The sequence below is a fragment of the Daphnia magna genome, linkage group LG5, assembly GCF_020631705.1.
Source record: "Daphnia magna isolate NIES linkage group LG5, ASM2063170v1.1, whole genome shotgun sequence".
NCBI classification, from domain to species: domain Eukaryota; kingdom Metazoa; phylum Arthropoda; class Branchiopoda; order Diplostraca; family Daphniidae; genus Daphnia; species Daphnia magna.
The window spans coordinates 4,581,965-4,603,975 of record NC_059186.1 but is presented as its reverse complement, the minus strand read 5'-3'; the positions used below and the strand labels follow the sequence as shown (position 1 = coordinate 4,603,975).

The 22,011-nt window shown below is 45.9% G+C and overlaps 2 protein-coding genes and 7 non-coding genes across 9 annotated transcripts; 2 read left to right on the top strand and 7 right to left on the bottom strand.

Moving 5' to 3' along the window:
• The first annotated feature begins 329 nt into the window (after positions 1-329).
• Positions 330-1,789, top strand: LOC116935934. Its single transcript, XM_045173731.1, is given in 6 exon segments — positions 330-431; positions 574-775; positions 847-944; positions 1,005-1,114; positions 1,172-1,528; positions 1,530-1,789. Coding segments are annotated over 6 exon segments (900 nt in total). The 5' UTR covers positions 330-356; the 3' UTR covers positions 1,588-1,789.
• On the bottom strand, positions 1,747-12,175 carry LOC116935933 (putative nuclease HARBI1). The gene is made up of 4 exons (XM_045173730.1): positions 11,666-12,175; positions 2,594-2,823; positions 2,395-2,535; positions 1,747-2,330 (listed from the first exon to the last, which is right to left on the bottom strand). The coding sequence occupies exons 1-4, from the start codon at positions 11,904-11,906 to the stop codon at positions 1,791-1,793; spliced, it is 1,152 nt and encodes a 383-aa protein (XP_045029665.1). The 5' UTR covers positions 11,907-12,175; the 3' UTR covers positions 1,747-1,790.
• A 165-nt stretch (positions 12,176-12,340) lies between these two features.
• On the bottom strand, positions 12,341-12,412 carry Trnag-ucc. The gene has a single exon. It is a non-coding gene; the product is annotated as a tRNA-Gly (tRNA).
• A 67-nt stretch (positions 12,413-12,479) lies between these two features.
• Trnal-caa lies at positions 12,480-12,598 on the bottom strand. Its single transcript has 2 exons — positions 12,561-12,598; positions 12,480-12,524 (listed from the first exon to the last, which is right to left on the bottom strand). It is a non-coding gene; the product is annotated as a tRNA-Leu (tRNA).
• Positions 12,599-17,903: 5,305 nt separating this feature from the next.
• Trnag-ucc lies at positions 17,904-17,975 on the bottom strand. The gene has a single exon. It is a non-coding gene; the product is annotated as a tRNA-Gly (tRNA).
• Positions 17,976-18,043: 68 nt separating this feature from the next.
• Trnal-caa lies at positions 18,044-18,162 on the bottom strand. The gene is made up of 2 exons: positions 18,125-18,162; positions 18,044-18,088 (listed from the first exon to the last, which is right to left on the bottom strand). It is a non-coding gene; the product is annotated as a tRNA-Leu (tRNA).
• A 445-nt stretch (positions 18,163-18,607) lies between these two features.
• Positions 18,608-18,679, top strand: Trnae-cuc. The gene has a single exon. It is a non-coding gene; the product is annotated as a tRNA-Glu (tRNA).
• A 232-nt stretch (positions 18,680-18,911) lies between these two features.
• On the bottom strand, positions 18,912-18,983 carry Trnag-ucc. Its single transcript has one exon. It is a non-coding gene; the product is annotated as a tRNA-Gly (tRNA).
• A 67-nt stretch (positions 18,984-19,050) lies between these two features.
• Trnal-caa lies at positions 19,051-19,169 on the bottom strand. Its single transcript has 2 exons — positions 19,132-19,169; positions 19,051-19,095 (listed from the first exon to the last, which is right to left on the bottom strand). It is a non-coding gene; the product is annotated as a tRNA-Leu (tRNA).
• Positions 19,170-22,011: the final 2,842 nt, after the last annotated feature.

The following is a 22,011-nucleotide window of genomic DNA, read 5'->3' as shown; positions in this document are numbered from 1 at the left end:
ATACGACCCCTGGGGTGGAATTCTATCTGTGGCTTAAAGTCAAGTATAAGTTTTAAGTTAAAGTAAGAAAATTTTATACTTAACTAAGTATTACTTTTTTTAAAGACAAACTCGAATTCCAACACGTGCTTAAGTACAGTTTTTGCCTTTACTTAGTTAAGTACTAGGTAGCAAAAGTCGACTTAGACTTCAGTCGGGAGGAGCTTATTTAAATTTGTATAAGCCAATGGAAAACGTCGTTACAAGCACACAAGAAGTTCCAAATAGCAGACTAAATTAACAAGTGATTTTTGATTACGAAATTTCTTCTAGTTTTCCATTCGATTTTTCTTCATTGAACGGAATAATTGATAATAATGGTACGTAACGCATCGGCTACATGGAGTAGTAGTGAAACAGAAATTTTAGTTGACGAGCTCATCGCACGAAAGGTATTGTTGTGTTTATATTTTACCGTTTCTTATAGTTTTTTAGTCCCATAGTCCGAACGAGACTTACATCTCGTTTCAGTGTGTTTTACAATGATTCTATTGAAAATATTTTTGACTCAATGACATTTGTTTTTTCTATAAGGATATAATATTTGGTGCACAATCAAGTACTGTTACGAACAAAAGCAAACAACAGCATTGGGATGAGATTGTGGCTACAATTAATCAGCAATTTCCAAGCCAGCATCCCCGTGATAGGGAAGAGACTAAGAAAAAATGGAATAATTTGTCGTCAGATGCAAGAAAAAATCTAAAAGAACACAAGAACTCTGTAGAGCAAACCGGTATTGTACTATTTCATTTATGTGCCATTTGAAAACATTTTTCTAATAACAGAAAATACTGTGATTAATAGGAAAAGGAAAAGCTTTCCCAATGAAGCCTTTAAACGAGAAGATTGTCAACATGATTTGGGGAGAAAGTAGCGCAGCTTTGCCGGGAAACAGCATATCCGTATATTATATTAAACTACATTCCACAAATAACATTATTTCAATGAAATTTATCAATTAGGGCGGAGTAGAGACAGACGTGATGGAAAACGCTAATGATACTCTACGTATTAATAATAGTGCCTCTAGTGCTTCTCTCCATACAATGAATGCCTCTAGTTGTGCAGTCTTGTAAGCCATAATATTTCTTTCTTCTTAGCCATACACTAATCCCATTTTTATTCACAGGGCTAAAACGGTTCAATCGTCTTTTCTTGAAAACGAGGAAGACGACTTATCTACATTTGAGTTTGATGATAGCCAATCAAACCAATCATCTTTATGTCAAACATTTAGTAACGCTGACTTTGCTGACGGTGTACCATCCACATCCCGAGTTGTAGCTTTGCTCCCCAAACGCACATCAACTCCGGTATTGTCCACTAAAACAACAGATCATAGTTCTGCAAATATCGTGTTTGCGAAACGCTCTCAAGCAACTTTGGCACCGGTTGAAAAAGATGCTCCACTAGTTGCAGTAACTTCATTTTCTACGACGAATGGAGAATCTTTAAATAAAAATCCTTTAGCTCTTCGTGATATTGTCAATCGCGCCAAAAGAGCACATGCTGAAAAATCAAACGTTTCTGTTTCTAAGAGGTTGATGCGCGATCGCTTTGATTTGCTGCACTCTGTCATTGCAGTAAGACAGCTTATAGGAAAACCAATTGATGCCGAAAAAGACATTCCGGTAGACCTTTTAGAAATGATGAACAACCCGTCTCAATTAATTTGAAAGAGCTATGTTACAAGTTTCGTTTGATTCTGTTTAATCAATATGTGCAATACAAACTTGAAAGCAACTTATTTAACGAGTGAAATCATTCAATGTCATTCGATTTCGCTTTTCGAAACCTTGTCTTCGTAGACGTAGAGCTGCTTGAGCCAAATTTTCTTGTCTATCGGGTTGATTGTCATAATCTTGTTCCTCAAAATGATTAACTGCTATATCGTCGTCGAAATCTGGTTGTCTTCGTGATAGGGCTATATTGTGAAGGATGAAGCATGCCATTATCACGCGACAAGCACGACCGGGTTGCATGCGTATTCCAAAGAAAAGAGCCGGAAACCTACGCTTTACCATACCAAAAAACCGTTCGATTACGCACCTAGACTTTTTGTGAGCAACGTTAAATCTTCGTTCTGGTTCATTGCTCGGCACTGCATATGGCGTAAGTAAATAAGGTGTACATGCATAGCCACTGTCCCCGATTAAATGAAAAGGAGAAAAATCTCCTCTTGCTAACCGTTGACCAATTATACTTTCAACAAACATTGCTGCATCATTAGTGCTTCCGGGTTTCTTTGCATAGACGCTTAACGCCCTACCATTGGCATCACAAATAGCCTAAATAATCATTTGAAATGTAACTTGGTTTCCGAATCATATTTTTGAAAAGCGTTGGACTAACCTGTACGTTGATAGAATGAAAATTTTTACGGTTAACATAGATTTTCTCGTCAACCCATGGCCTTGCTATTTTTATATGACATCCATCAATTGCACCAATTATACCACGAAAACCAGCAAATTCTGAGAACTCAAGACATACCTATAAATTAATGTCAATGAGATTAGAATGAGAAACCATATAATTATTTCATATGTACCATATTTAAATTTTCTGGGAAAGAAATCCATTCTCGTGCTATAGAGCATAATGCACTTGAAACGTCATGTACGCTGCGACACACCGATGATTGACTCATTCTAAGAACATGTCCAACCTCTTTTTGAAAAGTTCCAGTGGCATAAAAATTTAGTGCAGCAAGAATTTGCTGCATCGGTGTAAGAAACTTTCGACCATTTAATTTTCGTTCGAGTTTATCATTTATCAATCCTGTATTAATTTGAAATATTGTCGCGGTTATTTGAGGCCCCATGGACTAGTTATCACGTCCGGCGCTTCTGTATCGGCTATTGACCGCAACTCTACCCGAGATGTCCGGCAGTCTTGTCAGCAGATATTTCTCCCGGTAGCTGCTGTCTACGTTAGTGCATAAATACTTGTGTGTGTCCCTTGCTGTCCCCCCAGTCTAGTTGTAACTGTTTGTTAGTACTGTGTGTGTGTGAGCGCATCGACAGTGAATACAAATCTTAATCGCTACTTGAGTCTCAGCGTTATTCCTCCGTGCTACATGGTGGAGATGCAGAACTTGTGGTAAGTCTTTGCGCTGTTTCATTCTATTGTGCTCTAGTTGTGCGGAGGCGGGGGCTGTTAGGGGCTTCCGAGAGTCGTCGACCCAACCGGCCTACGTGTCTTAAACTGTTGGGGTACGAAGCCACAGCACCGGCCGTGTGACGGGCGATTAGGGTGCGATAGCGCGGGGACGGCCATAAGAATTTCTGGGGAGGTAGGTGGGACCTAGTGGTGATTAAGGGGGCGTAGAGGCGGACAGTGGTGCGCCGCAAGGCGGTAGATCACCGCCGGTAACGATTGAAAAATCGGGAGTTTAGACGAAGAGTCGTTCGTCGGGAGGCGGTAGGTTACCGTTGTGAGCGATCGGAAGATCGGATTTAGACGAAGAGTCGTTCGTCAGGAGGCGGTAGGTTACCGTTGTGAGCGATCTGAGGATCGGGTTTTAGACGAAGAGTCGTTCGTCGGGAGGCGGTAGGTTACCGTTGTGAGCGATCGGAAGATCGGATTTAGACGAAGAGTCGTTCGTCGGGAGGCGGTAGGTTACCGTTGTGAGCGATCTGAGGATCGGGTTTTAGACGAAGAGTCGTTCGTCGGGAGGCGGTAGGTTACCGTTGTGAGCGATCGGAAGATCGGATTTAGACGAAGAGTCATTCGTCGGGAGGCGGTAGGTTACCGTTGTGAGCGATCTGAGGATCGGGTTTTAGACGAAGAGTCGTTCGTCGGGAGGCGGTAGGTTACCGTTGTGGGCGATCTGAGGATCGGGCTTTAGACAAATAGTCAGAAGGCAGTAGATGAGTGGGGGTGCTGGTAGAGCCAGGGGAAGACAGCGCCCTCGAGACGAGTTTGGGCGATTTACGCCAAGGATTGATCAGGCAATCGTAGGCAGTGACAGCGGAACCCTCAGTCGTTTGTACGACGTTGTAGGGGAGCCGGGAGGATTATCCGAGAGAGAAGACCGATCAGGGGTTATAGCAAGGGAAAGTAATTTGGGACAACACCAGGCTAGTATTAGCGAGGAAGAAACTGTAGCGTGGGCTGACGGCGAGGACAGCTCCAATTCGGAAAGCAGTGAAGGTGGGTTAGAGTGGGATTTTGAGGCTTTTCGGCGCAGATCCTCGGTGGTAAGCGCTCGATTGCTACGCAGCAGGGCCGCCAGAAATTCTGTTGTAGCTGGGGTAGTCGCACCCCTTAATCCCGTAGGGATGGCGGCCCAGATTAAATTCCAGACTCCCCCCACATTCACCGGGCGGGATGGGGAAGACGTAGTAAGTTGGATCCATCGCTACGAAAAGGTGGGGAGATACAACCGGTGGGGTGAAAACGAGCTCAGGGACCACATCGAGCTGTCGTTAGAAGGGGCTGCGGGTAAATGGTATGCATGCATGGAGGCATCAGGCAACCTTCCCGCTGCGTGGTCAGACGCACAAGGGCCCCCGGTGGTGGAAGGATTAAAATCAGCGCTGTTGACACAGTTTACGCCCGTAAACTATGTGCAACATAACGAGGTTAAACTGCGCGGGAGGAAGCAGGGAATTGAAGAATCGACCCTAGAATACTACTACGATGTGCTCGATCTATGCCGTAGGGTAGATCCGCATATGGCTGAGGCCACGAAGCTAGCACGTCTCTGGCAGGGTTTGCGTCCTAGTGTCCTAGAAAAACTATGGAGTTTAAAGCCCACCAACTGCAATGAGTTTCTCCAAGAAGTAAAACGCTTCCAGGAGATGACCGATCGAGGGAAGCAAGACGAGTGGGCGATAGGAGTGATGGGAAGGGAGGAAAGAACCCAGCATAGCCCAGCGGGGCAGCAAGATGCGTCCGTAGCTACGAGGTTGGAGAAAATCGAAAAGATGTTCGAAGACTTAATGCAGAAAAGAGATAATTTGAACCAAGGGAGAAACATTAATAGAGGGAGAGATCCAAAGGCCACGCCTAGTTGGACACCCGATGGTAAGCCCATTTGTTTCAGGTGCAGGCAGCCGGGGCACCTAAAACAAAATTGCCAGGTTCCCATGGAAAATCGGCAAGGAAACGGGAATGGGGGGAACCATCGTGCTACGGGAGATACTCAAAAGACCAACCCCACGTTCCTCGGCCTCCTAAGGGAAGAGAGCGGATTAAGTTTTCCGTTACTCCGCATTGACGTAACGAAACTTGTCGTCCAGGATGTTATGTGTAATGGGAGAAAGATACCCGCGGTCATTGACACGGGGGCAGCCGTGTCCATTTGTTCACCCGGGGTAGCCACGTTATTACGCCTTGAGATAAAACCCTGGCTAGCGAACAGGCTCGTGTCAATTAACGGCCAGGAAATACGTCCGGGAGGAGCGGTAGAGTTGGAAATATCGGATGGCGAGTCAAAAGTAGTCGGCAGAGTTCTGGTGTTAGAAATGGGGGGAATTGACCTCTTACTCGGTAAAGACTTCCTGGAGAGATTTGGAACGAGAATGAAAATTGGGGCTCTGCCTGAATTCATCATTGGGGACATTCCAATGGGGATGATGGCAGAAAAAGAGATTGAAACACCCGAGTTGGTGTCCCGAGTAGGGCGCATGATACCCGCACGTTCATCGGTGGTGGTCGAAATAGAGTTGACAGCAGGAATCCAGGGGAAGAACGGGGCAATGATTGAACCCTCGACTAGCGTACTGGAGCGGAAGGGCGTCTCAACGGGGCGATTGTTAGTAGCGGATTGCGAGACGTTCAATCAAGTGCTGGTAACCAACTTCTCAGATCGCAATCAGTGGGTAACGAGAAGCATGGTCCTGGGGACGCTAGAAGAGATCACCTTAGCTGAAGAGGGTACGGATAGCGAGGGGGAGGTGGTGGCGTTGGCCGCCCTGGGAGCACCCAAATGGTCACGAGAAGTGTTCGGAAAGTATGTGTCGAAGGAAATTGGGGTGGAAAGTCACGACAAGATTGTTGGGGTACTTCAAGATTTTGAGGACTGTTTCGCCGGGGAAAATGACAGACTCGGGGTGTGCAACGTAGCGGAGCATGCGATCGAGACAGGGGACTGTCGTCCCATCCGACAAAGCCCTTACTCGAGCGCATGGAAAGAACGGGAGCTAATGCAGACGCTTGTTCAAGAGATGGAAGACGCTGGAGTAATAGAGAAGTGCAACGGACCCTGGAGTTCACCCGTGGTACTTGTGCGGAAGAAGGACGGGGCCTGGCGGTTCTGTGTGGATTACAGAAAGTTAAACGCGGTGACACTGAAAGATGTGTACCCCTTGCCCAGAATTGAAGAAACCCTAGCCAGATTGGAGGGTTCGGCTTTTTTTTCAATCATGGATCTGCAATCGGGTTATTGGCAGGTCCCCATAAAGGAGAGTGATCGCCCTAAGTCAGCTTTTATAACAGCGGATGGTCTTTATCAGTTTAAGGTGATGGCTTTTGGGTTGTGTGCGGCGCCTGGTACGTTCCAGAGAATGATGGACCTGGTTCTCAGTGGATTGAGATGGTCCGCGTGTCTAGTGTATTTGGACGACATTATTGTTTATTCCCAAACGGTGGAAGAACATGTGAAGAGACTCCGAAGTGTATTTGAGTGTCTTAAGTTCGCGAATCTAAGGGTGAAGCTGAAGAAATGCTTATTTGCACAAACCAGACTGCAAGCTCTAGGTCACGTCGTGGATAAGGATGGAATCGCCCCGGATCCTGAGAAGATTTGTGCGGTTCGAGAATTCCCTAGACCGCCGGCCAACGCGACTAATGCCCAGAAAATTAAACATGTGAGGAGCTTCATCGGACTATGTTCGTATTACCGGCGATTTATCAGCAATTTTGCAAAAATTGCAAAGCCGTTACACGACCTCACGAAACAGGGAAAATCCTTTTGTTGGGGAGAAGAACAAGAAGGAAGCTTTAATGCTCTGAAGGAGCGTTTGATTGAGGCGACACAATTAGCATATCCCGATTATGGGAAGCCGTTTGACATTCATCCCGATGCCTGTGAATACGGGATAGGCGCGGCGCTAGTACAGAAAACGGGAGATGGAGAGAGACCGGTAGCCTTCGCAAGTCGTTTGCTATCAGCTACTGAACGTAACTACTCAATAACCGAGAAGGAGTGCCTTGCGCTTGTCTGGGCAATGAAAAAATTTCACTGCTACATTTGGGGGATGACGGTGAGAGTTGTGACGGACCACCATGCTCTGTGCTGGTTAACTACGAAGAAGGATCTGGCTGGAAGACTAGCCCGTTGGGCACTGCTGGTACAGGGTTATGAACCCCAGGTGTTGTACAAAAGTGGGAAATTACACGAGGATGCAGACGCGTTGTCGCGGTATCCAGTAGGCCCCGCAGAAGAAGAGGAGGAGAGCGATTCCCTGCTACCTGTGCTGCTAGTCACGCTCAACGGGGACTTGGAGGGAATTCGCGTGGGACAAGAATCTGTCCCACAATGGAAAAAAGCATTAATGGTACTAGAACAACGGCCTGACGCCCCATTTAAAAATTTTGTATTGCAACAAGAATTGCTTTACGTGCGTACAATTGGGCAACAGGGGAGCAGGCTTCGACTATGTGTCCCACCGAACTACAGACAGGTTGTCTTGAAAGCGTGCCACGATGACATTACCGCTGGGCACCTCGGGGTGCGTCGGACAGCAGATCGGATCAAAGCTCGCTACTACTGGCCAAAATTAGAGAAACATGTGTTGGGATACGTGCAGGCCTGTGTGCTGTATCAGGCACCAAAATCACCTCCCATGAAACCACAGGGCTACATGGAAGTAATAAGAGTAGAACGACCCTTTGAGAAGGTGGGGATTGATGTTTTGGGACCATTTCCGGTGACGGTTGGGGGCAATCGGAACATCATTGTAGCGGTAGATTATCTCTCTAAATGGGCCGAGACGCGGGCCCTACCCACCGCTACGGCTAAAGATGCAGCAGAATTTTTTGTTAAGGACGTGGTACTCCGCCATGGGGCACCGGAAAGCATCGTGACCGACTGTGGGAAGTGTTTCATTGCAGAATTTACTAAGTCCATAATGGCCGCTCTGGCGGTAAACCACCGAGCTACTACTCCATACCATCCGCAGTCAAATGGTTTAGTGGAGAGGTTAAACCATACTTTGGCAGACATGTTGTCAATGTATGTGAATAAGGCACATACAGACTGGGATACCATCCTACCCTATGTCACTTTTGCTTATAATTCAAGCCGCCAGGAATCAACTCGCAGAACGCCTTTTTTTCTTTTGTATGGTAGGGAGGCAATACTACCCATAGATGTCATGATGAATGGGAACCCGAATCCGGTGAAACATGACGGGCAAGACGAGGTGGTGAAAAAACTGGGGGAAGCTCAGCAAGTGGTGGCCCAATGGTTACATAGAGTGCAAGAAAAACAAAAGGACGCTTATGATGCAGGACGAAGAGTGGCAACAGATTTCAAGGTTGGGGATGAAGTCCTGGTGTATAAACCTTTTCGCAAAATAGGGCGGTCTGAAAAGTTACTACATCGATGGCGAGGACCCTACGTGATTGTCCGTGAAACGTCGTCGTTAAATTACGAGGTAAAGTTGCCACGGGCGCGAAAATCAGAAATTGTTCACGTGGTCAGCATGAAAAAATTTGCTAGAGGTTCGCCAGAGGTGACGGATAGGCCTAACGAAGAAAACTTCCTAGGGGATACTTTACCAGTAACTCCGCCACCGGAGGGGAGTCAACGACCAGTAACAACTGAACCCCGACGTGGAAAAGGCCCAATCGGCGAGCTGCGTCAGCAGAGAGAAGAGAAAGGGGAAAGAACTGCACGGCTAGAAGCAATCCAGGAGGAGCCAGAGGAGGAGGAGGGTGTCGATCTCGAAATATCCCGCCCGGAACCACAAGCACCTGAGCAAAGTAGGGGAGGGAGAGGAGATCGGAGAGAAGTCGGAAACAACCCAAGCGCTATGGCAACCCAATAACCTTCAGCCCCTTGATGCTACTCTTGACACTACTATGTGGGGCAATGCCATGTGGAGCATCTCCTCGGGAGAGATTCGTAATGAGTGGGGTGGTTTTTCAAAATCTTGGGGAAGTCAACTTCAGCGATTCGGAATGGGTAGTCGTGACTGAGGTGTCTTTTCGACAAGTTGAGGCTACCCTGGGCCATCTTGGACAATGGTTAGCGGAGAAACTAACACAGCACGAAGGTGGGCCACTGAACGAGGATTTTAAGATCGGTAATCGAATCAAAGAACAATTAACGGAACGAGCAACAGGCTGCCTAGAGGAACTAGGGGTAGTCAAGAATAGATTCAATCACCTGAAGGAAGCAATATCCGGGAAACAGCAGAGGGCCAAGAGAGGTTTAATTGATGCCGGTGGGAGTGCCCTGAAATGGCTTTTCGGCGTAGCGACGGATCGAGAACTGGAGGAGCTTAGTAAACATCTCGACTCTCTGTCAAAAGAGACATCCGGTATTGTGAGCACTCTGGCTGAGCAGGCGACCCTTGTCAATGAAAGCTTGTGGGAACTACACGAGCACACTGTAGTCTTGAGTCAATTGGAGCGAGCCCATCAGACGCTGGAAAAGGAATTAAATAGAGCCAAAATAAATTTCGTAAACGCAATGAATGTATTGGAACGGCAGTCAATAGTCACGGCAAGAGTGGATGAGGCTTTCCGAGCGGCACACCGGTTATTGGAATGGACCAAGATGACAATAGACGACATAAGCATTGGGTTAGCTCTACTGGCGTCTGGCCGATTACCTCCTGAAATGTTTCCTCCCGCCCAATTAAGAACAGTTCTGTCTGAAATCCGTTCCTCTCTAGCCTCAGGGTGGGCCCTAACTCCCGCACTTCAAAGAGGAGATCTTTGGCGGGCTTATCAGGAAGCGAATGTTGTGACAGCATCCACAGAAAATGGTCTCAAGTTATTCATTCATTTCCCTATAGTAGAATTTGAAAAGACTTTTGAGTTATATGAAATTTTTGTGTTACCCGTGTATGACGCGGAAGGTGGGGTAGGACTTCGTCATTCTTCTTTACCCCAATTTTTGGCAGTAGCAGGAGATCAACAAACGTTCATCGAATTAACCGAGGAAGAGGTAAGATCCTGCAAAGATAACTCGGGTTCGGTATGCCCCCTCGCAAGGGCCATCGAGCGGAAAAATGCGAAGAAAACGTGTTCCATGGCGTTGTTTTTACAGGATACAGAAAAGCAAAAACTTGAGTGTCAACAAGTGTTTGTGAAATGGAAAGGACCTGAAGCTTTGTATCTTGGACAGCGTCAGTGGGCGTTGTCAATAGGGAGAACCCAAACGTTGGTAATCACGTGCCCGGCGCGAGCTGGAAGTCGGAAACAGTATAAACGAGAGTTGGCGACCGTCGAAATTGTGGAAATTCCAAAAGGGTGTTCGGGTCAGACAGATGACTGGATCCTTCAGGCAAGCTATCAGAGGGAGTCATCTACTTCCTGGGAGGAATCCCCGCCATCCCAACTGAAGGGCATCAACTGGACACTCCCAACAGGATCGATAGACAAGCCCCAAGAATCGACGTCGACGTCACTACAGGCTATGATCGCCTCGACCCTTGGAAAAAACAAGGCAGCCAGAACAATGGCCGATATAGTTGGGAAATCTATACGTCAGCTGAAAGAAGAGGATGAAACCCGAATACGTCTACAGTCAACCCCGCCGTCTTACCCATACGAGTTGTTGATGGGTACGATACTCACGGTTATGGCAAATCTCACTTTGTGGTTTCTATTTTTCAGGGAAAAGCAACAACATGACCGAGAAAGAATCGAGGTGAGAAAGCGGCTCGAGGTGTTGGAGACAACAGGCAGCGTTGAAGGTGCAGGTGACGGAGAGCAGGCTGCACAATGGAGCACTCAACTGGCTAAATTGGAGGTTCGAATAATAGAACATGAGCAGCACTGTTTGGAGACGCTTCGAAGTCTGGAGCAGTTAACTAAATAGAAGCGGCAAATCCCCCTACTGATGTTCTGATGACTGTTTTATTTTTTCTTGATGCTTCGCATAGTGTTGACCTTGTAATGGGTAGATCAGATCAAATGACTTCCATAGTTTAGTCAAAAGAGGCTATAGCACTCTTACAATAAAGAAAGCTTTGTACCGTAGGCCTTAGTGGGAAACAGTAGTATAGCGAATTGTAGAACTTTTAGCTAAAGGGAGAAGTCTCAAAATTTAGATTCGTTTTTCTGATTAAAAATAAATAATAGCGGTCGGGACGACTCGCTATCTAGGGAGGGAGATGTCGCGGTTATTTGAGGCCCCATGGACTAGTTGTCACGTCCGGCGCTTCTGTATCGGCTATTGACCGCAACTCTACCCGAGATGTCCGGCAGTCTTGTCAGCAGATATTTCTCCCGGTAGCTGCTGTCTACGTTAGTGCATAAATACTTGTGTGTGTCCCTTGCTGTCCCCCCAGTCTAGTTGTAACTGTTTGTTAGTACTGTGTGTGTGTGAGCGCATCGACAGTGAATACAAATCTTAATCGCTACTTGAGTCTCAGCGTTATTCCTCCGTGCTACAATATTTTGTACGCTCATTAACATTAGTGTGGTCCAATTTGTATACCTTCAATAAATTGGAGTGAAGCTCTATCAAAACGAAAGGTTTTGTATAATTGATCGTCATTAAAAAACTCGTCGTACATATCGGTTCGTCTAGAATAGAAAGGAACCATTCTTCTGCGTACTTCAATGCGCCTTTCACGCCGAGCTTCTTCGTCATCACTACTTGTCAATTCGTAGTTCATTTCGTCTAAGTCGTTTAAAAAGAACTCTAGCTCTTCGTTGAAACCTCTATCGTCATTCATTTTAATTGAAACTGTCAATCAACAATAACGTATGTTAAATAGCGCCACCTTAATATGGAGAACATTAATCGGGTTTAGTTTTTAAGTGTACTTTATTGCGTTTAAGCCAAGAAATAGTTGGCTTAAAAAATTGACTACTTTTGCTTAAACTTAAGAGTCCTTTGTCTCCTTGAAAACTTTTGAGTAGGACTTAGAATTCAATATTTAAGTAAAGTACAGAAATAAGTACAAAACTTTGCACTTAAAGTACATACTTCTACTTTAAGCCACAGATAGAATTCCACCCCTGGCCTACCTAGCCTAGGAATCAGACATTTTCCTTGTAGTTTTTTCCATACTTAATTCATTCTTGCTCATGACTGTAATTTTAGACAACAGGTGGCAGACTTCACTCCTAAATATTCATGATTTTCCAAATTAGATAAATAATTTGCTGCGATGACCGAGAATCGAACTCGGGTCGATTGCTTGGAAGGCAACCATGCTAACCACTATACCACCATCGCTTGTTATTATTGTAAGAGAGTCGTATGAAAAATCTACTCCGGAAGTACATCTTCCAAGAGAAAAACCTGTCAGGAGTGGGATTTGAACCCACGCCTTCATTGAAGACCAGAATTCTGATGCTTCTCTTGGAGAAGTAAGGTTTTTATCCTTGAGTCTGGCGCCTTAGACCGCTCGGCCATCCTGACTTATTTATATTACTTGTACCATAAGGAATAATTACGCTGTTCATCAACAAACTCAATAAAGCGCTTAACTTTTAATTAATAACGCTTTCCGACAGCAAAGCTTTTGCTTCAGCTATCAGAAGAAGGAGAAGAAGTAGAAGAAGAAGAAGAAGAAGAAGAAGATGGCTGCGGTGGCGGTGGCGGCGGCTTCTACCGTCACACCGGGAACCAGACAATAGAAATACAACAACATCTGGTCTATTAAATGTCCGAGCATGGCTTTGTAAAGCAAAGCATGGGTTGTTGAAAAAGTAAAGGGTTAGTTTCAACTAAGCGTTTATCGTAAAAATTATGATGCCAATCCCATATTGTCTAGTGGTTAGTTTTTATGGAGAGGTTTCCGGAAGGGAAAAATAAGATAAAGATAAAGAAAATAAGTGTTTATCGTAAAAATTATTAACGCTAATCCCATATTGTCTAGTGGTTAGTTTATGGAGGGGTTTCCGGAAGGGGAATAAACATGTATGGGGTAGGTGCATTTTAAAATATTGCTAAAATTACATAAATAAAATAGATGGGAAAGAGTCTACTAATCTACTGGGTAGGGAATTTCTACGGGAAGAGGGGGGATATCCTCAGCTTCGGGGTTTGGTGCACCATGATGGAAATGGGCACACACCATATCCATTGATCCCTGGATCGCTGCCAATCGGGCCCTGAATCGGAAGGCACCCCAGGATCTTCCGTTGATTCCAAGAATCGAACGGATTTCGTCGTTCCTGGGGTACCATGATCCAAGAGACCCGACAACCAGGGGGAGAATCCTCCCATGCGAAGAATATTTATCATATTTCCGCTGGTAGGCATTCTCCATACTCCCTGGTTGGTCAAAGCAGACCACGACGTCGACCATCACCCGGGAACCGGATAGTTGAAATTCAACATCCGGTCTTAACCTCTGCCCGGGGATGGCATTGTTGATCGTGACGTCGTGTCCTTGCTTGACTAGCAGCGACTCCAAGAGATCCTGGATGGTGTTGTGCCTCTTGGTGGCGAGCTGGAGACCTTCTTCACAGTGGTTAAGCACATGAAACCCGGTCTCGTTTTCCTTTCCGCATCGGCGGCAACTCGTATCTTGCTCCTGTGAGCAAAACCACGAGTGCCCCCGAAGAGGAAGAATGTCGATCCGGGCCCTGTGAAGATATCTCCAGTCTCGGAAGGAGAGGGGCGTACGGCAGGATACCAGGCGAGCCATGTCTTTCGACTTGTCTTCCAGGGAGAGGCCAGTGGCAACTACTCCCTGGTGGCTCTTGTCAGAAATTAGGTCCCTGGTATAGCGCTGCCGAGCTACTTTCCGAAGTCCGCGGACTGCCTTGACTGGGCTTACGGAGACGTCATCAGCGACAATTCTTATATTTTCGTCGCCGGATACATCAATCCGCACTCCCAGTCGTTTTGCAGCTTGGCGGGCAAGAGTCCAAAGATTGGACCCTGCCTCCGCGTACCTCAGTCTGTAGAGCCCCCCATCGACGGATCCCGAAAGATATTCCCCAACTGGCAACACTCCTGGATGCTCGTTTCTGAACCCTCGCCGGATGGTGTCATGGAGCTGCTCTCGGCATATGTTCCTCACTGTAGGGTCTCTACAAGTGAGGAGCTGAGCAGCCCTGGCGATGGTCCAGATATCGGCATCATCAGTGAGGCGGCATGTTCCTAGGCCCCCAACCCGCCGGTCCGCGTAGAAAAACGGGACCGTTGCGTGATTGGGAAGGTTGCAAATAAGGCCTAGAAACTTCCTGCACTCAGTGTCCAGTTGGGTAAGACAGTCTTTCAGGACCCGACCCGAAGCGAGGTGATGGGAAAGGGAGGGAAGAAGGTGGCTACGGAAGATTTCAAGTTTTTGCCATGGTGCGAGGTGGGAGGCGGCAATCTTGTCGAGGTTAGGGATAAGGTCAGTTGGTGGTCGGAACCGCAATTTTCCTCCGATTGGTGTACCAAGATATGTTTCTTGGTCGTCTGGACCCAAGCACCGAATTAATTGATCACCAATTCGGCACTGGGCGTCAGACGGCTTGCCTTTGTCGAAGACCAGGCAAGCACACTTCCCGGCATTAAATTGCAGCCCCAAGGTGTTTGCGGTGAGGGTAAAAACGTTTAAAATATTTTGGAGCTCAAAGGGAGAATTTGTAACCACGGCAATGTCGTCAGCATATGCCGTGGTTTTCTCGAGCGAGCCAAATAATAAAAATCCGGGGTTAATATTGGACTTTCCGGCCCTGACGAGGGGCTCGGAAGCCAGGTTAAAAATAGGGGAGCTAAGAGCGTCACCCTGGCGAACACCTGCTGTCGGGAAAATGCGGATGGATTCTTTCCCAACGGCAAAATCCATCCGATTTCCCGAATATATGTCCACCAGGATGCGCCGGAGGTCCTCTGGTATTGGAAGTGATGTGAACAGCTCATTCAGAACGGCGTGAGGCACAGATCCAAACGCGTTGCACATGTCCAGCCATGCAATAGACATGTGCTTTCGTTTGGTCTTTGTCTCCTCGACAACCGTCTGTAAGAGCTGTGTATGTTCCTGAATACCATGGACCCCCGGGAGGAAACCCTTTTGCTCGGGAGATAACCAGCCAAGGTCTGAAGCGACTTGCGTTATTCTCTGGCTGATCACTCCCGAGAACAGCTTGTAAATGGTAGGAAGAAGGGATATTGGTCTAAAGTTGGAATAGTCGCTAGTGTCCCCTTTCTTGAAAATGGGGACAGTTCGCGATGTCTTCCAACAATTAGGAACCCCTAGCTTCCAAACCATTTTACAAACTGTTTCCAGCAGAATGCAGTTGGGGTCGATGGCTCTAAGATGACGGTATTCTAGGCCATCAACCCCTGGTGATGTGTTGGTAGCCCGGCGAAGCTTAGCTTCAAGCTCTTGTTGGGTTGGCGCACGATTAAGGAAGTTCATCTGGTCCTCTGAAGGTTGGGACCAGTCGCAGGTGTCGTAGAGTTCCCTCGCACTTTGGCACTGCTGCGGAGATGGTCTCAATCGGTTGTAAGTCCTCTTGAGATATTCCTCCGCAGCTTGTACAGTACCATCGTAGGAGGGTGAACGGTCTTCGAGCGCCTCTCGAACGGCTCTTCTTGGGTAAATGTTGAAGAGCCGCTGAATCTTCCTCGCCTCGTACGCCTTTTGCTTGATATGTCGCCGGGCCTTCTGCATCTGCCGGTTTTGATTTCTTTTTCTTTTGTCAGGGTTTCCTCGGGGTTGTTCAGGGCTAGGGTCTTGTAAAATTTGTGCTTTAGGGAGCCAGTCAGCTGTGCAACGTTCGAGGACGTCGTCTAGGTCATGTAGAGTCTCACAGCTCAAGAAGGCAGGAACCCAGAGACTGACAAAATCGTCGTCTCTTTGGCTCTGCTCTTCTGAGCTGTTTTGACTACGTCCTCGTTTGCTTTGCTGACTGGGGACAAAGGTTAAGGTCTCAGGGTTAGGTGAAGGGTCTAAAATCTCTTGTGATAAAATTGTGGGGCTAGTATTTTCTTGTGGGGGGAGTTCATAAAGCCAACTAAAATTTTGTGTATTAAAAGAGGAGGCGAACTCCCTCCCAAGATCTAAAATAGGGCTTGCGGTAAAATTTGCTGGAGATAGGACATTACCAGGGGATTCCTCGATCGCTGGGATTTCCACCACGGATAGCTCATCACGCTCGTCTTCTGTTGCAGTAACACCCTCTAGAGAGATCATTGCAGCAGAAGAGTCACGGTTGGAGCCATCCATACTGGATATCCCAGCAAATCGGATGGAGGATGACCGATTGGAATGTAACCTTTGGTAATGTCCTTTTAGTGTAGGGCCATCTCCAGCAAATCCACACACTCCGCATTCCCAATATTTAACTAGTCGGAGTGTGTGGGCTGTCTCTAGGTGTCTGTGGATACTACCCATGGCTCTGGTGTTAGTTGCCAAGGTAGTCCACTCACACCTAGGACACTTCGTGGGTGTTTCCCAGGGTATTTTAAAATGATTTTGTCCCCTTCAATTCTGGAAGGGGAAAACGTGGGGAGAGAAGAGTGAGCGGGATTAGGAGACCCCTGCGAACCATCCATTGCAGATGCAATGGTTAGTTCGAGGGATTGGCGGAGAATACTGGAGGAAAGGGACTCAGTACAAGGTCTTGCATGTCTGCCGGCTGAAATAAACGAATTGAATTCCTTTTTACAGCCAAGGCAGACATACTGGGTGGTGTACTGAACCCCTCTCCTAGAATGTCTTTCTTTTATGTGTGTCTCCGCCAATTGTCTCTTGCGATCCCCAGACCAGGGACCGCTACCTCGCTCACCTTGACAGGATTTCTCCCCACATTTTAAAATGTTTGGCAGAGGAACTGGGATTTTAATGATTGTCCCATGGAGTCTTACTCTAGTAGAATTTCTACTAGATGCTCCTTCCTCTGCCATTGCTACCCTGGGCCCACTTACATGTAAGAGTGTAAAACAGAAATTCTTATGAAGTAAAAATCAAAAATGAAATAAAATTCGGAAAAATATAGGGAGAAAAATTTAAAGACCAATTAAAAATATGAAGAAAAATATTTTTTTTTAAAGGATTTGATAGGATTAAAAAAAAATAATAATAAGGGAAATGGAAAAAAAATTTTCAAAGAACGGAAAATGAGATGGTTGACTATATGGTTTGGATGTAAAATGAGATTTAAAAGTAGTGAATATTTAAAAAATTTTAAAAAAATTTTAATAATTTTCTGGGAACTTATATTAAGATAAATAAAGATACCAAAATAAAAGTGCAAATTAGAAAATCTGAAAATAAAATAATTTTTTTTTTTTTTTATAATAAAATTTTAATCCGAAGAAAAGAAAATTAGCGATCAATAAAGTGATTTTAATTTTTTTTTAAAAAGATTAATCAATTAAAAATTAAAATAAATAAACAATTAGAATGGAATATTAAGATTAAAGAAAAAATAGTATTGAATAAAAACAAAATGTTTGTTTTTGTAAAAACAGAAGAGTTAGAGGAGAGGAGAGGTAGGATACCTGGCTCTCACCCAGGAGGACCGGGTTCAATTCCCGGTATGGGAATAAACATAAAAAATTTGCCATGTATTGGGAACACATTAATTGCATATATCATATTCATCTCCATTAGTACTTCATGTTTCTGACCTGGCCTACCTAGCCTAGGAATCAGACATTTTCCTTGTAGTTTTTTCCATACTTAATTCATTCTTGCTCATGACTGTAATTTTAGACAACAGGTGGCAGACTTCACTCCTAAATATTCATGATTTTCCAAATTAGATAAATAATTTGCTGCGATGACCGAGAATCGAACTCGGGTCGATTGCTTGGAAGGCAACCATGCTAACCACTATACCACCATCGCTTGTTATTATTGTAAGAGACTCGTATGAAAAATCTACTCCGGAAGTACATCTTCCAAGAGAGAAAACCTGTCAGGAGTGGGATTTGAACCCACGCCTTCATTGAAGACCAGAATTCTGATGCTTCTCTTGGAGAAGTAAGGTTTTTATCCTTGAGTCTGGCGCCTTAGACCGCTCGACCATCCTGACTTATTTATATTACTTGTACCATAAGGAATAATTACGCTGTTCATCAACAAACTCAATAAAGCGCTTAACTTTTAATTAATAACGCTTTCCGACAGCAAAGCTTTTGCTTCAGCTATCAGAAGAAGGAGAAGAAGTAGAAGAAGAAGAAGAAAAAGAAGAAGATGGCTGCGGTGGCGGTGGCGGCGGTTTCTACCGTCACACCGGGAACCAGACAATAGAAATACAACAACATCTGGTCTATTAAATGTCCGAGCATGGCTTTGTAAAGCAAAGCATGGGTTGTTGAAAAAGTAAAGGGTTAGTTTCAACTAAGCGTTTATCGTAAAAATTATGATGCCAATCCCATATTGTCTAGTGGTTAGTTTTTATGGAGAGGTTTCCGGAAGGGAAAAATAAGATAAAGATAAAGAAAATAAGTGTTTATCGTAAAAATTGTTAACGCTAATCCCATATTGTCTAGTGGTTAGGATACCTGGCTCTCACCCAGGAGGCCCGGGTTCAATTCCCGGTATGGGAATAAACATAAAAAATTTGCCATGTATTGGGAACACATTAATTACATATATCATATTCATCTCCATTAATACTTCATGTTTCTGACCTGGCCTACCTAGCCTAGGAATCAGACATTTTCCTTGTAGTTTTTTCCATACTTAATTCATTCTTGCTCATGACTGTAATTTTAGACAACAGGTGGCAGACTTCACTCCTAAATATTCATGATTTTCCAAATTAGATAAATAATTTGCTGCGATGACCGAGAATCGAACTCGGGTCGATTGCTTGGAAGGCAACCATGCTAACCACTATACCACCATCGCTTGTTATTATTGTAAGAGACTCGTATGAAAAATCTACTCCGGAAGTACATCTTCCAAGAGAAAAACCTGTCAGGAGTGGGATTTGAACCCACGCCTTCATTGAAGACCAGAATTCTGATGCTTCTCTTGGAGAAGTAAGGTTTTTATCCTTGAGTCTGGCGCCTTAGACCGCTCGGCCATCCTGACTTATTTATATTACTTGTACCATAAGGAATAATTACGCTGTTCATCAACAAACTCAATAAAGCACTTAACTTTTAATTAATAACGCTTTCCGACAGCAAAGCTTTTGCTTCAGCTATCAGAAGAAGGAGAAGAAGTAGAAGAAGAAGAAGAAGAAGAAGAAGAAGAAGAAGAAGATGGCTGCGGTGGCGGTGGCGGCGGCTTCTACCGTCACACCGGGAACCAGACAATAGAAATACAACAACATCTGGTCTATTAAATGTCCGAGCATGGCTTTGTAAAGCAAAGCATGGGTTGTTGAAAAAGTAAAGGGTTAGTTTCAACTAAGCGTTTATCGTAAAAATTATGATGCCAATCCCATATTGTCTAGTGGTTAGTTTTTATGGAGAGGTTTCCGGAAGGGAAAAATAAGATAAAGATAAAGAAAATAAGTGTTTATCGTAAAAATTATTAATGCTTATCCCATATTGTCTAGTGGTTAGTTTATGGAGGGGTTTCCGGAAGGGGAATAAACATGTATGAGGTAGGTGCATTTTAAAATATTACTAAAATTACATAAATAAAATATGAGGGAAAGAATCTACTAATCTACTGGGTAGGGAGTTTCTACGGGAAAAGGGGGGATATCCTCAGCTTCGGGGTTTGGTGCACCATGATGGAAATGGGCACACACCATATCCATTGATCCCTGGATCGCTGCCAATCGGGCCTTGAATCGGAAGGCACCCCAGGATCTTCCGTTGATTCCGAGAATCGAACGGATTTCGTCGTTCCTGGGGTACCATGATCCAAGAGACCCGACAACCAGGGGGAGAATCCTCCCATGCGAAGAATATTTATCATATTTCCGCTGGTAGGCATTCTCCATACTCCCTGGTTGGTCATAGCAGACCACGACGTCAACCATCACCCGGGAACCGGATAGTAAAAATTCAACATCCGGTCTTAACCTTTGCCCGGGGATGGCATTGTTGATCGTGACGTCGTGTCCCTGCTTGACTAGCAGCGATTCCAAGAGATCTTGGATGGTGTTGTGCCTCTTGGTGGCGAGCTGGAGACCTTCTTCACAGTGGTTAAGCACATGAAACCCGGTCTCGTTTTCCTTTCCGCATCGGCGGCAACTCGTATCTTGCTCCTGTGAGCAAAACCACGAGTGCCCCGAAGAGGAAGGATGTCGAGCCGGGCCCTGTGAAGATATCTCCAGTCGCGGAAGGAGAGGGGCGTACGGCAGGATACCAGGCGAGCCATGTCTTTCGACTTGTCTTCCAGGGAGAGGCCAGTGGCAACTACTCCCTGGTGGCTCTTGTCGGAAATTAGGTCCCTGGTATAGCGCTGCCGAGCTACTTTCCGAAGTCCGCGGACTGCCTTGACTGGGCTTACGGAGACGTCATCGGCGACAATTCTTAGATTTTCGTCGCCGGATACATCAATCCGCACTCCCAGTCGTTTTGCAGCTTGGCGGGCAAGAGTCCAAAGATTGGACCCTGCCTCCGCGTACCTCAGTCTGTAGAGCCCCCCATCCACGGATCCCGAAAGATATTCCCCAACTGGCAACACTCCTGGATGCTCGTTTCTGAACCCTCGCCGGATGGTGTCATGGAGCTGCTTTCGGCATATGTTCCTCACTGTAGGGTCTCTACAAGTGAGGAGCTGAGCAGCCCTGGCGATGGTCCAGATATCGGCATCATCAGTGAGGCGGCATGTTCCTAGGCCCCCAACCCGCCGGTCCGCGTAGAAAAACGGGACCGTTGCGTGATTGGGAAGGTTGCAAATAAGGCCTAGAAACTTCCTACACTCAGTGTCCAGTTGGGTAAGACAGTCTTTCAGGACCCGACCCGAAGCGAGGTGATGGGAAAGGGAGGGAAGAAGGTGGCTACGGAAGATTTCAAGTTTTTGCCATGGTGCGAGGTGGGAGGCGGCAATCTTGTCGAGGTTAGGGATAAGGTCAGTTGGTGGTCGGAACCGCAATTTTCCTCCGATCGGTGTACCAAGATATGTTTCTTGGTCGTCTGGACCCAAGCACCGAATTAATTGATCACCAATTCGGCACTGGGCGTCAGACGGCTTGCCTTTGTCGAAGACCAGGCAAGCACACTTCCCGGCATTAAATTGCAGCCCCAAGGTGTTTGCGGTGAGGGTAAAAACGTTTAAAATGTTTTGGAGCTCGGAGGGAGAATTTGTAACCACGGCAATGTCGTCAGCATATGCCGTGGTTTTCACGAGCGAGCCAAATATTAAAAATCCGGGGTTAATATTGGACTTTCCGGCCCTGACGAGGGGTTCGGAAGCCAGGTTAAAAATAGGGGAACTAAGAGCGTCACCCTGGCGAACACCTGCTGTCGGGAAAATGCGGATGGATTCTTTCCCAACGGCAAAATCCATCCGATTTCCCGAATATATGTCCACCAGGATGCGCCGGAGGTCCTCTGGTATTGGAAGTGATGTGAACAGCTCATTCAGAACGGCGTGAGGCACAGATCCAAACGCGTTGCACATGTCCAGCCATGCAATAGACATGTGCTTTCGTTTGGTCTTTGTCTCCTCGACAACCGTCTGTAAGAGCTGTGTATGTTCCTGAATACCATGGACCCCCGGGAGGAAACCCTTTTGCTCGGGAGATAACCAGCCAAGGTCTGAAGCGACTTGCGTTATTCTCTGGCTGATCACTCCCGAGAACAGTTTGTAAATGGTAGGAAGAAGGGATATTGGTCTAAAGTTGGAATAGTCGCTAGTGTCCCCTTTCTTGAAAATGGGGACAGTTCGCGATGTCTTCCAACAATTAGGAACCCCTAGCTTCCAAACCATTTTACAAACTGTTTCCAGCAGAATGCAGTTGGGGTCGATG